General features: G+C 42.4%; 1 protein-coding gene across 1 annotated transcript; it reads left to right on the top strand.

The window, feature by feature from the left end:
• The first annotated feature begins 972 nt into the window (after positions 1–972).
• Positions 973–18,087, top strand: gng2 (guanine nucleotide binding protein (G protein), gamma 2). The gene is made up of 4 exons (XM_083997843.1): positions 973–1,246; positions 11,672–11,746; positions 15,602–15,720; positions 17,080–18,087. Exons 3-4 carry the CDS (start codon positions 15,634–15,636, stop codon positions 17,206–17,208), a joined length of 216 nt encoding a protein of 71 aa, XP_083853969.1. The 5' UTR covers positions 973–1,246; positions 11,672–11,746; positions 15,602–15,633; the 3' UTR covers positions 17,209–18,087.

The following is an 18,087-nucleotide window of genomic DNA, read 5'->3' as shown; positions in this document are numbered from 1 at the left end:
TACTGTAATAACAGAAAATGTTTGGTTTTTTTGCACCAGAGGACAAAAACCTTGTGGATTCACCGGACGAGAAAGTCAAGGTGTCATTAAAATGAACAGACTTCCTCCTCTGAGCTCCATGGATGTCTGAACACATTTATTTTGCAATGCATCCAATAGTTAATGAGACATTTCAGTCTGGACTAAAGTCTTGGTTTGTGCCGACACAGTGCCCCATATCTGCATAACTGTATCTTAAATCTGTTAAGATATGTTTTAAACATCCTGCTACAGACTTATAAACATATGCAACCCCCCTAAAAAAAAACATAATCTGCACAGTTAAGGTAACACACCAGCTGCCTGCACACATGGCACACTTGATCTTGTTGATCTCAGCCCTAATTGAATGCATCCTGTACGTGCAGGAGGATTCTCTGTACATAACGACCCAGATGTGAAAGAGCAGCAGCACACGCCGTTTGTTTTACGTGTGTTGTTTCGACTCCGGCGTGCAGCTGCTGGGACACGGTGTCTTTGATGATTCCCTGTAGCTATAATGTACAAGTCGTCTAAAAAAAAACAACCTCAAACCCACGTCATTATGTCGTCGTGTGAGTGAATGAGCGCTGCAGGATGTTGCTGCTTTTTTTGAAGGTTGCATGAATTTTTCTCATGCAACCTCTGGAGCATGAGATGAGAAGGAGAGGGGGAGAAAAATTAGCAGCTGAAGAAGGAAGCAGCAGTATGAATATTTATCAGGATGGAAATCCAGTTAGTCCAGACTGTCAGTTGTCCTGGTATGTATTTGTTTACTGTAGGTGCTTAAAGAGACAGTTAAGGCTTTTCCTGTGGACCTCTGGGAGACGGAGGGAGTGTGTCCTTATAGCAGAAAAAGAGAAGAGAAAGAAGAGAGGGAGGGAAGAGGAGGAGGAGGTGGGTAGTTTCTTGCAGCCTGAGCATTTGGCTAAAGGGTGGAGACTCAGAGCAGCAGTGAGGAGGGAGGCAGGGAGGATCTCAGCTGGAGCAGAGAGAGAGAGGGAGAGGCATACAGAGAGAGGAGTGTGCGCTGAGTGTGTGGATGTACTCGCCTGCCTCGCTGACTGACTGACTGACTGACTGACTGACTGACTGACTGTGTGTGTGTGTGTGTTTTTGTGTGTGTGACAGAAAGAGGGGGAAATCGTGTGGATACTACTCCACAGGACTGGATGCATTTGGCATCAGAGAAGGAGAACGCGCACACACACACCCAAGAAAAGAAAAGGTAGGATGATTTTGTTCGTCTTTATTTGTATTTTTATGTATTCTTTTTACATTTCTGGGTGGGTATCATTTATGTTTTTTTTTCTGTTTTGGTGGCATTTCGGTTAATTTCATCTAAGACAGGGTGTGTTCCTGAGGAGGAGAATGAGGAGGAGGAGGAGGGGGAGGAGGGGGGTTTCATATCCACGCTGTCATTTTGTCAGCGCTCGAGGGGTGAGATTGATGCTGCTGGCTGGTTTACATCATGGAATCCCCTCCTCCCACCAAAATCTCTAAAAAAAAAACCCTCCTCGCTCTGAGGTGAGCTACTGCTGCTGCTGCTTCATTTCTCCCCATCTCTCACCTCCCTTCATACATGTGTGAATGTGAAGGGGGTGGGTGGGTGAGAAATAAGAGAATGGAGTCTCTTGCTCCTTTCTCTCCTTCTTCTTCCTCCCTCCTTCCTCCTCTCCTTCTTCTTCCCTCAGGATTGGGCAGATCTTATAATGTGGAGCCAGAGGAATTAAGGGCATCTGTTTCAGAGGGATATTTGCACGAGCAGAGAGAATGAAAAAGAGACAGATGAAAAAAGGGGGGGATGTGGCTACAGAAGAGAGAGACAGAGAGGGAGAGAGGGGGAGGGAGGGAGGGAGGGTTGCTAAAGACAGAGGCGGCAGAAAAAGCAGGGAGGAATCCCACACAAAGTCTCCTGTGAGGTTTTCCTGCCATTCTCAAGCCTCTTGCCGTCCATATCGTTGACCATACACAAGCTCCATGTAGTGGTTGTGTCAGGCAGATGGCTGGAGAGGAGGAGGAGGAGGAGGGGGAGGAGGAGGAGGAGGAGGAGGAGGAGGGGTGGAGGTTGGTGTTTTTATGTTGCTCACAGACAGATACCGTCGCTGACAGCGGCATGCATTCACAGGAAAACTGAGAAAATGACCACAGATGTGCTGTTATACCCTCCCACTCCCAGCTCATCATGCAAAGGCATCGTCATGCACAACTCACATTAAATCATCCAATCATGTGTGTTTGTGTTTGTGTGTGTGTGTGTGTGTGTGATTGTGTGTGTTACACATCCAGGGCCTGTTACAAACGCACGCAGCCAGAGTCAGAATTACGCAAGTGCTTACGTCGGTGCGGCTCCGTACTGTATCTTGAAGCCGAGCGGCTCCAAGGCCACAGATTGTTTCGCACACGTCGATGTTGAGACTGTACGAGGTTCACAAAGTGTCCACCGTTAGAAAAGAAACACCAGGAACCTTGAACACAATGGAAATCATTGAAAGAGACAGAGAGAGGGAGAAAGGGAGGGAGAAATCAGAGAGGGAGAAAGGGAGGAGTGATGGTGGTGGAGAACAAGGAAAAACGAGCGGTCATCGATGCTTCACTGACCACTGACCTCTCCACTCCCTTCACTGTCATCAACTAAAGATAAAACTACATCTTAGGCCGAGGTGTGAATAGTTCAACACGAGGCTGGGCTTCCCAGAGCATCTCTGTGTGAACCTGAAGCCTTAGTGGACGTTAAAACAGACTCTTCTTGTGTCTCTCAGAGCTTCGGATGGGAAGGTAACATGAGGTAGAGGGATGATGTTGCACTGGAGGTTTGACCTTTGTACTCGCTGCACCTGTTTGCTGCGGACAATGTTGATTCAGGTTTTTAAGCTCGTTCAAGCGTGATGTGGTTTCTCGCCATAAAGGAGTCCAGAGCTGTTGATAGGACATTTGGGGGAAACTCCAAATCAGGTCTGCCAAGTAAAAACCCAAATTCTGACCATGGATATATTTTCTTTTCTCTGGTCAAGTCAGGTGTCAAACAAAAATGAGTCTCAAGTGACTTCAGTCCAACGTCAGGGGTTGTTTGCCTTTTGTCTTTTGTCTTGATCAAACATGACTGAGGCATGCATAATTTTACTTCCAACAGTGAAGTCTTCAGGGCTCTTTGGGTCTAAAGTCTAAAGTTTGTGACTGAAGTCTGGCTCAAGTCCTCAAAACCTTTCAGACCAAGGACTTCTTGACCAACCAAGACTCAGATCCAGTCTCTGAGTCTGAAGGTCCAAGGACATAAACGTCTTCTGATCTTTCCACATTCAGTCGGTCTCATCTCTGTTTTGGTGGAAAACTGGTTCTAAGCCAGAGCTGAGGTCCTTGGGGGCAAAACATGACACTTGAATATTTATTATAGTTTGTTTTTAAGAAGTCAACGGCTGACGGCTGCTGAAGCCAAGTGAAGTCTCAGGTGAACTTGTTTTCTCACTAAGTCCCAGTTTCTTTTATGTCTTTGGGGACAATAACAAGTTCCAGATGAGTCTTCGGTCTTGAATCATTGGATCTGTGAATCCACAACAAAAACAAGACTCACTGACAAACCCAACTTGGGCTAGGTCTAAGTTTAGACTCAAATATTCACAAACAACTTGCAAGTTGCATCAAATCAAGTCTCTGAGGTCTCAATTTTGACCTTGCAGATTTTCAACTGGACAAACACTGTGTTTCTGACAGTTAAGATGAAATCTATGGCATGCAGTAGCTATCCTCCCTAAAGCAGTTACACTTTCATTACTTTTCAGCCAGTTGGAGCGAGCCGGGGTCTGAAACTCTCTGAGGAGCGCACTCACACTCTCAGCAGAATCTAAACAAGCCCGGATGTTTGTAATATTGTTAACAGCCCAGGAGTCTGGCTGTGTTATTCTTGGCATGCTGATTGATTCCAGAGGAAAAGTATGTTTATGCCCCCTAAGTCTAATGCAAATGCAAAAATCCTGCAGATTCCTCACAGTTAAAAAACGGGGAAGCGACCGGCTTAATGTAGTATACAAAATGCTGGGATGACTGGGGAATTTCAAACAACCATTTCAGTCAAAACCGAAAGTCACAAGAATTAATCGCCCGATGGCTGGTGTTCATTTTCCATCTTGGACACACAAAAAGCACATGTGGGTTTTTTTTTTTCTTTATGCCTCTGAAGCTCTGTAACTGTTCCTGTGACAGCAATGTTTTGCATTGTTGCTACCCCACTAACTACACTGCTGTTACATAACACACATAACAAAGGTTTGGAGCCTGAGTCTTTAAACGTTTGAGGAAAAGAAGAAAAAAAACCACTTGGTCACTGCTTTAATCTAACAAAGAAGAAACATGCAGGGCCTTGATCGTTTGATTTAATAAACATAATAGGCCACATTTGCACTCCCTGGAGCAATAAGCATCCTCCCTGCTGCCTCCTTCACTCCCAGGGGATGCATCATTTCCTGGGCCACTGCCTCCTCACTTCCCCCCTTCTGGGACCTAGATTAACCCTCAACACACACACACACACACACACACACACACACACACACACACACACACACACACACACACACACACACACACACACACACACACACACACACACACACACACACACACACACACACACACACACAAATACGTATGCATACATGCTTCTAAGATGGCAGGATGGGCAGGGCATGCTGGGGGTGGCACAGATGTCCGGGCTAATCAAATGGTCATGGGTGGCAGTGGCAGCAGCACGAGGTGAAACCAGATACAAACTATAAATGGCTCCTTTAAAAGGAACTGAATGAATACTGACTGAGTTTTATTGCCATATAACTGCCAGCGCCGGCTCTCGCTCAGACACACAAGTATTTTTTATTTTATTTATGTAACAGTTTATGAAAATACTCAAGAGCTGAAACAGTTTTTTTTTTTTTTAAATGGTCAGGAAATCCCAGAAAAAAATGAAGTCATGAATGAAATAAACGGACAAACCTCCCTCCCACACGCAGTATGGATCCGAATCCACTGAGGTGCTTTTGTAGTTAAAAAAAAAAAATGCACCATAATCTTACTAACACGCTGTAGGTGATGATGAGATCTGCATCTCAAGATTTGGATGCAACAATTACATATTCCTCTATGAAAAATAAAAGTATTTATATTGTATTTACACTGATACATGTCCACAGAGACAAAAACATAGTTATGCACTTCCTGTCGCTATAAACAACATAACATGATGATTTTAAATGACAGATATGGATCTAAAAAGTCAAAACATACATGATTTTATCTTGTTTATTTATTTATACAACCGTGTCAGTGTCAAAAGTCACAAGTAATACTTCAAATAAGGGATTTTTTTTAATTATTTTTTTTAATTACCATGTTTGTTTTTCTATTCTAATTTATCATCTGGTCTTTGAACGTGTTTCCAGTGTGAGTCCTGCTCAAAGCCCCGTATGTTCAGACACGGTGACGTTGATGGAGGCTCAGCTGTCACACTCAGCGTCATCTCCCAAGACGATCATGGCCTGACAGCTCTGCTCTGCTCCCTGCATCCTGTCTCTTCCTCCTTATGTGTGTGTGTGTGTGTGTTTGTGTGTGTGTGCACAGGAATCGGTGTCCTTTCTCCCATCCAAGGGCAGGGATACGTGCTACATTACATTCAATAGTCAATATCCTCTTGATCGTGTTCATTAATAACTCCGGAGGTCAGTTTTATATTACTTCTCCTTTGCTGCGGTCGCTGTGAAAAACCACTCTACAGAAAGAAGAAGATTGTTTATCTCCCTGATAAACTCTATTCCCATTTCCAGCTTTTATTTATTTATTTATCTAACTATCTATCTTTTCTTTTTCTGTGCAGCCTCTCCTCTCAGTTTACAACACTATAAATCTTTGTTTCAGCTGAGTGGGCCCTTCGCTGCCTCTTGTTTCACCACAGTGACATCGCAGAGTGCGCCTCGTTGTCCTATGACACACTGAGGCTGGTACAGTCACTACTCAGTCACACTGCCAGGCCTCTGGTGAGCCAACTGTCTGCACGGGTGTGACTGGGTGTTTCTGCACGTTCACACTCCACTCCACTGCCATGTCGTCTTTAGAGATAATGATAAAAAAATAAAAAAATAAATAAAAATACAGCTTTGTGTTTCTGAGAGCATCTGCAGTGAGGCTCAGGATTTAGTAGTAAAACACACAAACACACACACAGATAAAAGAAACAACTCACGCAGTTTCACAGTAAAAGGACCGTGTCAGCTTTTACAGAAACAACTGAAGTCAGGAGCGTTCTTGTGTGATAAACAAAAGTAGCATCCCAGTTTTTTCTTTGAGCACAATGTGCATCAGCCTTATTTAAAGGGTCAGTTCACACAAAAAAACATTTTCTCTTTGCATGTACTTTTATCTGACCCCCATTTGTTTCATTCATTAGAAACACTGAGATTAAAGCAGAAGTAAGCGATCCGGTCGTTTTGGCTAACTTCTTGTCAGCCGATGGAGTTAGCAGTCCCCGCCCTCGTCCCTACGTCACCACATTCACGCGCATCCCTTGGCTGCACATACAGAGAGGACCGCCCCTTTATGCCGTTCTCTCTCCTCATTGGATAAAGGTTGTAGGATACAAGGAAAGTTTTCTCCTCGGCTTACAGCAGAGCAGAGTGACTGACAGACCCGTGTTTCAGACCAAACACTCTATATAAGTGATTGCGATTGTGAAGATATAACTATTTAAGACTTATATTAACATAAATATTCCGCTTACTTCTGCTTTAAGTCAGGGCTCTCAGTTCAATAACTTTAAAGCAGCCGAGCTCCAACAGAACCAGACACAGCATGGCAGGTTGAGGTTCGGTCTTCTCAACATGCTGAAACATTATAAATGCTGATGTGAACCAGTCATTGATCTGGTCAAGAGAGTTACAACCAAACGTTTCTTCCAAGGCCAACAAGCTCATCGTCAACTGACCACTGTCTGGTTCCTCTTCACGGTGGTGACGTCGGTCCTGGATGCTGCTGTCAGAGTTTAGGATAACGTTAGCAGATCTGTCCTGCTCTGATTTGGCTCTGGAAAAATTACACTCCAGAAACCCAAGCTGATGAAAATAGTTTTTTTCCCCAGGTCTTAATCTGAAACGGGCAGCCTAAACCCTACACCTCTCCCTTTGGATCAATTTTTAGGGCTAAGGTTGGAGTTTAACAAAGACTTTTTAGGACCACACTACAAACAAAGGGGTAGATATCCCAGAATGTACTTAATACACCAGTAAGATGGCTGCAGAAGCAACCAAAGAGACAAAAAACTCTCAGTATGACCCTGTTCTTCGTAGAGAAAGTTTCCAAAATTTGCCAGTGGCCTGTGGTGTTTGTTACGTTCACTAACGTCACATCATTAGTGCTGATTTGCACAAAGATCCTGAATTATCACAGCAGATGACGTCAGAAATGTAACTCTTGCAGAAGCGAATTAGTTGAACTTCTTTTCCACCCGTCTGATATCAGTTCTCAGTGATGCAGTAGTGTCTCATTTCATGGCGGTGGAGGGAGGCGTCTTTCCCCCCTGCCACTCTAGATGTAGGTAAAGGGGAATGAGTGAGAAATGGGATTGGGCCAACATCATGTATGAAATCATCAGCTATAACATCTGTCAGCCACTGTTGTCATTTCAGGATGGAAATAGAAACAAGCTGAGGAACAGTAACCTGCTGATGCATCAATCAGCTGAGCCTTCTTTTCTCTCTACACGAGCCTTATGTGGCCTTCAAAACTTATCTCTGAGCCGTGGTCCCGCATCCTGTCTCCCCTCGGTCCCTGCAGACCCTCACAGGTTAATCACTGGCTCTCCAGGGTCCAGATGGCTGAGCCAGGGACAGATTTTTAATTACCACGCTCTGATTTCACACCCTGGGCATCACAGAGGACAGAGCACTCCCTGCCTGGCCGCCTTAATTTCTCTCTTTGGATAGTGAAAAGGAGAAAAAAGAAAGACAGGATAATAAGGTGTGCACTTACAGAAAGAGAAAGGGGGGAGGGGGAGTCAGCTTGTGTGGGAGTACGTGAGAGATCGTCACTCTCGACAGGCCAGGAATTATATTTTCCTCACCAGGATGTTTCCTGCGGCGCTTAATCACCATTTAAGTCAGCGACACCCAGAGTCGAGCAGCAGCTATAATCACATCTGTGGTGGAGGGGCCTCGTCACGAACACAGACCCCCCGACAAACCCCCGGAGGAACCTGTTCAAAACGGCTCCAAATGGCAGGGGGAAGGACGGAGCAGGGGGTCAGATTGATTTTGGTGGTGTTAGCAGCAGGACGGAGCGAGCTGGAGGTGTTTCAGTCTCATCAATGAACACCTGTCAGCCACGGAGGGAGGGACGGGAAGCAGAAGGCTGGAACACAGGAGAGAAATGGATCACCGGTCACATCCCATCATGCATCTCTCTTTGTTTTTTTGCCCCCTCCGTGTGTGTGGTTCACTTCAAGACGTTCTTCTTACGGACAGAAAGTACAAGAACAATGTTACCAAAGTATTGAGATTTTATTTCTAAATCTGCTTGCTGCTGATCTTGCTGCAACTTGATTATAACGACGCAAATAGTCCGAGGAAAATTAAATTGAGCAATTTTCCCATTTTTTCCCCTCTTTTTTTATAAGAACATTTGATTTTATTCACAATAACAATAAACTGATCCAAGACCGAAGAAGAAGCAGAGAAATATGTTAGAAAGCGACTTGGATTTGATATCACACTGACACTTCAAGTTTATGACAATTTGAATGTCATTAAACAAATACTCAAATCCTAACTTAGGACCACAAATTGATCTAATTTACATAGCTACAATTACAATTTCTACAAATCATATGACAACTTGCACAGGAAAGGTGTTGCTCAAACTGATTGTTTCCCTCATGTCAGGAGGTGTTGAGCATCTTCCACGTCCTTGTTTTTGGCTTTACAGCCCAGGAGCATGACAGTTTTTATTTAGTATTTCCTGTACTACATCACTATGCTACAGCAAACAAAGTTAGCAACCACTCAGTGACCATTAAAGGAACATTTAGCAACTAAAAAGACAGATATTTTGTCTGGGGTAGGTCAGGTGGAGAGGAAAAGCTGAGCTCTAAGCTTCAGCACGACGCTGCTCCAAATGAATGCAAATGTGATTCATGAATTTAAAAGGTTGTTCTCATTGCCCCCAAGTGGCCATAACATCAGTAAATGCACATTAAGTATACGAACGGTGTCTTTGTCTGATCAAACATTGATTTTCAAATGCATGCTCCACACGTTCAGACTTTTAAATGTAGCCGACAACCATTGTTTCCCATTATTTCTATCCATCCATTAGGAAACTTTTGAGACTTGCTTGAGCTGTGTGATCCATCACAGTATGAATTGTTGTGCTATAATTGGCTCTTGATCAATGCAGATTGATTTAAAGAAACTGCGCTGCATTATCTCCTAATGACGGCGGGACTATGAGAAAAAGAATAAAATAAAATAAAAGTGAATTTACTGTTCAAAGAGATGGATTACACAACTCAAGTGAGTTCCTTCCATGAGTGCACTGATGGATTTTTTTTTTCATAATGTATGGAAATGAATGGAGATCAAGATCTGCCAGCAGCATCAGACAACGCACTCTACGTTTAAAAACACACAGCAGCTCAGTCTGCCTCTTCCTTCATTTTCATATCTCCACCACATCCAGACCGGCAGCTCTTAACAGACATGTTGTATGTTGTTTTTTTTCCTGAGTAACTCCCAAATGTAAATGTGAGTCTGACGAGTGACGAGCCGGATGTGCAAGAGAGAGAGAGCACACACAGACATGCACACACACACACACACACACACTTTTGAGCAAGTAAAACTGGCTCACAAGCTACAGGTAACGTGACCGTGTCTGTTTGTCATCTTCACTGCCCCCAGCAACAATGGAGATGAGTTGTAACTGAGTCACAGTCAGAGCTTTTGAGAGTTTTTCCCTCTATATTTAAGAGGATGTGTAAACATGTGACTGCTCTTTTCCATTTGGGGAGAATGGTTGACAGAGAAATCGTATTGTTGTTTAAAGTCATCTTGCAAAGCTTTTTTGTCAGCTCTCTCAGACTCAGACAATGGGCTCTATAACGTACCAACCAAACTGAATTTATTGCATCAAATATGATTTCAAAGTCATAATTACATCTTTTTAAATAAGAAAATTCCTTTTTTGAGTGAAACATTTGCTCCTTTGAACAAAGGCAAAGTTCTTGTATAGTTGGTTGTTTTAACTGGACCTTGGACGATCAATCATCATTTAAAACATTAGGTGCAAGACAGTCTCGCTCCACTATGACGCACTCAAGTGAATAGTTTCAAAAAGCCTGTATTGACAAATGTATTGTACGTCTTGCATGACACGTGTAACAGTTTGGATTAATGGCTCCAGTGAATCAGGACTGGTGACAGTGCACTGCAGTAAAAGCTCCTGCTCTCCCTCTCTCTCTTTTTCTTTTCTTTTTTTTATTTGTTTTTTAAACTCTAAGCAGTTTCACTGTCTCCACAATCCTCCAGCTCAGGGCTTTGGCCGCTGTTGGCGAGCGTTTGTTAATGGATGCCTCACTGTAACGTTGCTTTAACACTGTGTGCTGCCATGATTTACGACGGGCGGAATCCCCTTCCTCTGCAGATCTGCTCATGCAGCGTAATTGGCCCATTTATCAGAAGCAGCAGAAAAACCAAGCTGCAGAGTCACAGATGCATTAAGAACAAATCTGTTGGAGCACAGAACGAGAGACGAAGGGAGAAAGAGAGAGAGAGAGAAGAGGATGAGGAGGAGAGGTGAATAGGTCACCTTAACTTCAAGGAATAGTTGGGAAAAAATGAGCTTTTTCACTTTCTTGCCAAGGGATAGACGAGAAGATTGGTGCAACTCTCATGTCTGTATTTGAACAAAGCTGGAATAAAAGCCCAGTTAAGTGTTGTGGTTTAAGGACAAATCCAAGAGCAACGACTTCCTGAAATAGTTCGGCCCATAAACTTGACTTTATGCTGAACTAAATTCATCACCTGCTGGTTGTAGCATGGACAGACATGAGATATGAGTGTATAAACAAATGCTTTAGTTTCTGGCTCCAAAGTAGAAGTAGTCACATGATGCGATGCACACAACCTCCTATAATATTTCAATAGGTTTTTGTGTGGTTTTAAAGATGCTGTTAGACAACCTGTTGCTCCCCCATTCTTCTCTTTATGCTAAGCTAAGACCATTTATCTGTAGCTTCATGTTCAGGTTGTGGAATCAAACTTATTTATTTATTTTTGCATAAAGAAACTGAGTGATCTTCTTTAAAATGTTGAACTGCCCCTTTTGCATGAGTAAAAATCCATTCCCTCCCTTGATTCCTTTTGAAGTGTGTTGTCTTGTTTCTCCATCAGTCTGAGAGCGAGCTGTGACATTATGACACACAGTGAACAGAGGACAGAGGCCAAACACACACACACACACACACACACACACACACACACACACACACATGCACACAAGCTTCGGTGTAACTTATCTGGAATGCAGAAATGAAAGTGCACAGAGCTTCTTCTGCCTCTGATCAGCCCTCTAAATGTCACTGTCTTCTCTCTTTATCTCTCTCTCCCTCCGTCTGCAGAGCGGGGCGGACACAAACTGCTGACTGAACTGCAGGCAGACGCTGAGGCAGAGTGCGGAGGAGTGAGCAGACAAGGTAAGTCAAGGCAAGAGCAAAAGAGGAAGAGGAGGCAATGCAGCAGGAGCAGAGAGGGCAGAGAGTCAGACCCAGCATGCAAACATCAGCCACTTTCACAATATTACAGCCTGAGAGGTCAGACCCCTCAATTAATGGAGACGCCCTTCTCCACAAAGCTGTCGACAGTCGAGGCCGGTGTCCAATGAATGCATTATTTATCAGCGCCTGTTGGGATGTCACAGTTATCAGCGCGTTGACACCATGTGCAACATCTCAGCAGCAGTATTTTGAGCAGGTGACAGATAAGAAGAAAGGACAAGAGGTTTTGTGACACAGATGAGCAGCAGTAAAATCCTGTGGACAAACGTACCCTAAAGCTAAAAAAAAAAAAAAAAAAGAGGACAGAAAACCACATTCTCTGATTATCATCATATTCATTATAATAAACCCTTTTCAGTTGCCTTCCAGGTAGCGGTTAGTCTGCCAGCTAGGCGCCATGGCCCCTCCCCTCTCTAGATATGAAAATGTCAGGGTGGCATTTTCACACGCTCCACCAACAATAAACAGGAACGTGGACGTAACAGCAGCTCTGCTAAATGGCTTATCTTTGATGTTTTGGACATGCAAGTTGAAAAAAATAAGAGAACTACAAAAAAAAAAGCAGAAATCAGTACTGATTATCCAACACAGCGTCATTTAGACACAACAGAATGAATTTTATGACAGTTTTACCTAATGGTTTTTCAGCCAAACTGGCAACGTGTACCATGAAAAAACTAAGATGGAGAACATGCAGAGTGTAAAACCTGCAGAGCAACACTGCATTAGCATGAGCATGTGAGTGTGCTGAAATTAGCATTTAGCTCAAAGCAAATTTGCTCATTAGCACAGCTAGCCACAGAGTCACTATAGTGTAGCTGTAGACTTTTAGTTTTCTGTTACTTAAGTCAGTGGAAATTATTATATTGAATAATTGTAATTTGATAATGGATCTTTGAGTTACAGTAGCTGCCATGACATATTGTTGTTCCAGAGTAATGGATGAACTCTCTGATGGCAGGATATGTGGAGTGTTTCTGCTTATTCATGTCTTAAGGGCGTGATTTAATTAAGCAGCAGCTGAAATCTGAGGAGCGTCTTGTCCCAACAAACACTTTATGGACACATGCCCCTAAAACACCATTTTTAAAATATGATATTTACATTTACTTCTATATTTTGATCATGTTTCCCCTGCCAGTCTCACATAAACTAGGCTATTGTCTCATTGGCTCATTATTTTCTGTACAAACCAAAGACCTACTTTTTGATAGACATCCCAGAAACCTTGAAGCGTGACATGACATCTGTCCCTATCAATAGTCTGGTGATAGTACGTTGGCCTGTTTCAACATCTCCCCCGAGTGTTGAAACAATACTCTGGCCTCAATATGAAGCACGTCGCCAAAGACTACCGTCTGCGAGTGAAGTTGTCACTCACGCCCCTTGCAGTAGCTCAGTCTCTGGCCTATTTTTGTTTTTTTGAGGAACAAATCTGAACTTCTTAATTGTTGCCCAAAATGACATCAGTTGATTTTAAACCTAAAATACGACATTAACACTGAACAGCTCTGTCTGCTGGAAAGTTCGCAGCATTCGGGGCGTGCCACTTGATTTTGTTGTAAGAACATGTTGCTTTCATTCACTGATATGAGGAGGAATCCAACACTGACCTCAATAACAACACAATGGTTATTCTGACATCTGCCTCGGGTTGAATTAAAGGGCTATTACCGTAAAAGGTGAAGCCCTCCTGAGAGTGAGAGAAGTCAGGATCCCTCCACTGCAACGACTATAACACCTGCTGTTTATATTGCACTGTTAATAATACAGCACAGTCTGCTGCAGGTCGACTCGTAAATCCTCCTCAGATTGTCGTTTGGTTTGTGCTGACATGAGGTCGAGATGTTCCAGCTCAGTTTAGAAGATGTTTCAGCTGTAGAAACATTTGAATTGAGTAAATACTGTTAAGTTTCACTTAAACTTGTGGAGTGATATACAAGTCTATACTGTATGAAGAAACACTCTACATCTGCATGACTTTAGTGTGGTTTGGACAGCTCTTTGTAAACAGCTGCACAACATTTTAGGTCACATTTTGATTTTCTTTCCTTTAAAAAACAAACATCAAATAACTTCTCTGTGCTGAGGTTTTAATTAATGACTGACATCAGGTCCGGCCTGGTGAGCAGGTGTGCCACCACCGTGCAGCATCAATATTCACACTCGGCTCCAGCGCCTCGCTGAGATCAGCCTCAGCCTCACGCTGAGCGGTACCACAGAGCACACAGACGGATGGCGGCGGGGAGGGGGCACGGGGAGGATTGATCACACACCGAGGATGATGCTGTTTCAGAGCTCCCACAGCTTGATCCGTTTAATCAAAGAGGCTATAAAAGGCAGAGGAGCAGGTGAGGACGTGAGACTAAAACTGTAGCCTACCAAACAGGCAGTACAGGGGACAAGGACCGAAATAAATGAAAAGGAGCAGGATGAAGAAAAAACTTATAATACCTGCCCCTCTCTGTTGTTACATGGACCAACCACCACCACTTTCTTAAATTACAGTGTTGTGCAGTGTGTATCACTGTAGGCTACTGTACATAACTGGAACATGTTTCTTTCTTTAATTGTTTCCCAAAATGGTCCTGATATTTTCTTTAAGCAGCATTGACAGTTTTTCTCCAAAAACATTTTTTCAAAAAACGTCCAGCGAACACTAAAGCATAAGATAGGCGAGATTTATTATCAAAAGTAAAAACAGAACAACGTGTTTCACATGTTGCTTCATCAGAATCACTCTTGATTGTCATCAGGTGTGTACGTACTTACAGCCCGACAATCAATCAATCAATGAGATACAAATTTACAAGCTCATCTATAAAAGGCAAGTACAAATACCATAGATAGCATGAGAAAGATAAAAAAGAGTAGCCAAATACACATATCTGACAAGTGTCAACTCTCATAATAGGAGACAATATAGATGAATATATTGTCTTGTTGCACTTAGATGCTGTGCACAGGACTTACAAACTTTTACAAAAAAAAAAAAAAGTTAGTCTTGTGTGCTGCCAACTTCGACGACAGATGTTGTGTCTTATGATTGTCCAGTTTGAAAAGTGTTAATCAGCTCAAATTGGTGTGTAGAGAGACGATGACCAAAGCTTTCACCTTCTGATAGATACACTGGCTTCACCGTAGTCGACTCTCTGGTTTTCAAACACATCACTTACTGTAACTCATTGGGCTTCCTTTTCATCTGCTGCCCAGGAGGCGACCCCACCTGACTCTATGGGTCAAACACAAACTACATCAGTCCATTGATTTACCGTCACCCTCATGAGGCCGAGCACTGACACCGTGCTCGCCTTGTGTGACCCCGGCTGACTGAGGAGTGTCAATAAGTATGAGTATGAATTATAAAAAAAAAAAAAAAAAAACACCACTGTCACAACAAAATAAGTAAAGTTTTCATCTCTGGAAACCAGCGACGTCTCTTTATCTGTTTATCTACTTTAAATATAGTGCTGGACAAAGCGCTGCCCCCTCACTCTCCTCCCACCTTCGCTGCCTCCCCCTCACTGTCATGGGCTGCCTAGCAACTGACACCATAAATAATATGCCTGTGTCTGTGGTGTGTGTGTGTATTTGTGTGTGTGTATGTGTGTGTGTGTTCACAGGCATGTGATAATAAACAGGGTATCTCTTACCAGCACTCGTCTCTGCGTGCCTGCTGTATTATAGTGCTCGTCTTCTGCTCTGACACGCGGTGGGTGGGGTTGAACTACGATGTCTGGGATGTTTAAACCTCTCTCTCTCTCCTCTGTGCAGACAGAGCGCAGGAGACCTGACTGATAGTGCCCATGGCGAGCAATAACACGGCCAGCATTGCACAAGCCAGGAAGCTGGTGGAGCAGCTGAAGATGGAGGCCAACATCGACAGGATAAAGGTGAGAGGATGTGTTTTCTTGCACCATGCATGCAGGCAGCTTTTGGTTTGAGATTTGCAATCAATTTAGACATAAAACTTCACAGGTAGGCAGGTAAACAATGATAATCAATACTGTCAAAGCTATATTAACGTGAGTAAATGAAGCGTACATTAACAGATGTGTTTTTAAACTGATATTTGCAGGAGAATCACACAAATAACATAATTTTACAACATCAATAGTTCAGTATGTGTTACCCAAGACTTTGGTATGTCTCACTTACTGGAATGTCTTATTGGGACCCATGGTGGAGATGAGCCATCCTTCATGTTATCAATTACAGCTGTTTCATGTCCCTGTTATAAGTCAGAACATCTGCTGCTGTGGAAAAATAAAATAAAAAACATTTTTTGAGACTGGAAATCAGCCGAGGAGAGCAAATCAAATTCTTATCGCTCATGAAACCAGAGAAGTTTGTTTGGTTCATTTTGCACAAAACATGTTTAATGATCATATTTTCAGACTCCAGACAGAATTATGGCATGATCATTTATAAAGTGTCAGTAAGATTTTCACATTTATATTTATGCTGCATACGTACACTAATTTATAAGTAGATAGATGTTCTATTATTGATTATCTTATTAACTGAGATTTGAACATTTATAACTGTGCTTATAAATTTCATACTAATCAGCAACAACGTTGGAAGAATACTATAAATAATGCATTAAGTGTAATATATAATAACAATGTAATGATAATAATGATTATTCAACTAATGCTTGATAGTTTGTAGTAAAGTGTTACCATCTGTTTCCACTTGTTTCAAGTCTTTATTCAAGATAAACTAAGCTTCTTATATTTCCATAAAAACACAAGAGTGGGATCACTTTTCTCATCCTACTCAAAATAAAACACAAATTAGCATATTTCCAACATGTCAAAGTGCTGTCTGTTAATGTCAGTGTATATCCAATATGTGTATATGTATGTGTGTGATTTTTTTCTTGACATACATACATACAAATACAAACTTGACAAACACAGATGAGGTGTATATTATATACTGTTATACTTGCTTGAAGTTCATTAAAAGTCTCTTCTTTTCTTTTTTCTTTTCCCCGTTGACTTGATCTTTGCAAATATCAGTCAGTCAGTATTCTTGTACTTGTACGTCATATTTCCCATAGTACAATCCTCATGTTCATTCCATTAGCTTTGACCAGCATTCGTTAGTACGAGTACTTTACAAGTGAGAAAAACAACAATACAGAGTACAAGTTCTGGCATTGCTTGTATTAATAATGACCATCTTTTATCAAACAAGTCTGTTTTCAACTGTAATCTTGCTGTGTGTGTGTGTTTTCAACCCAGGTGTCAAAAGCAGCAGCAGACTTGATGTCGTACTGCGAAGCCCATGCCAAAGAGGACCCCCTGTTATCGCCGGTGCCGGCGTCAGAGAACCCGTTCAGGGAGAAGAAGTTCTTCTGTGCCATCCTGTAAAAACCGGCGGCGACGTGGCCCTTCAGCAGTCTGCTCTGTGTGGGACTTTGAACATGGACGTTCAAAATAAGTAGAAATCTTCTAGTAGGAGGGCACGGTGATTATTGCCCCCCTTTGTCGAACGGCACCTAAAGTGTGCAAAAAATTTAAAACCACAGAGTTAACATGTAACCATTAAAGGGGTTGTGATTGCTTTGTTGAGGGGTGTTGCAGCATGTTGAAGGGGTCTGTGCTTTTAGATGACACATAAGGGATGATGGTGATGATGATGATGATGACGATGATGTTGAGGATGATGAGGAGGAGGATGTGTATGATGATGATAACCCAGAGACGTGATGGACAGCCAGTCAACCTAACAAGTCTGCAGGTTGTGATGTGTATACAAAACAAAACGTAGATAAAAAATGAGAATAAAAAAATATTTTGTGGTTCTTTTGGGACTTCCAAATGTTCTGTTAAATGGTTTGTGGCTGGATCGAGCTCGTTAGGACAGCAAACTAAAATAGGCCTTCCACTAGACACCACCTGATTATTGGAATGGTTTTTTTTAAGTTGTTGATTTTATGTTTATTTCAACTTTACCTATCACCTTGATATCTTTCTATAACTGTAAGGGATTATTGAAACTGCTCTGTTGATTTTTTTTTCTTTCTTTCTTTTTCTTTCTTTCTTTCTTTTTTTTACACCTACAGGTTAGTGAGAGCTTTTTTAATTGGATGTTTGAAACATTCAACTCTGTGATTCTCTTTACAAAATACCTTTCTGAAAAAAAAAAAGTCTCTGTGTATCAACAACATCTGTCTGGCGAATGTGATGCAGTTTGTCTCCTTCAGATACAAACCCTCTTTCTACTCTTTGTACAAAATGACTAGCAAA

This window comes from Trachurus trachurus, assembly GCF_905171665.1.
Source record: "Trachurus trachurus genome assembly, chromosome: 22".
NCBI lineage: Eukaryota > Metazoa > Chordata > Actinopteri > Carangiformes > Carangidae > Trachurus > Trachurus trachurus.
This window is presented reverse-complemented; position numbering and strand designations above follow the sequence as displayed.

Coding starts and splice junctions, on each gene's coding strand:
- gng2 (XM_083997843.1), top strand. CDS start 15,634: ATGGCGAGCAATAACACGGCCAGCATTGCACAAGCCAGGAAGCTGGTG. Junction 15,721..17,079: donor CCAACATCGACAGGATAAAG/GTGAGAGGATGT, acceptor TTTTCAACCCAG/GTGTCAAAAGCAGCAGCAGA.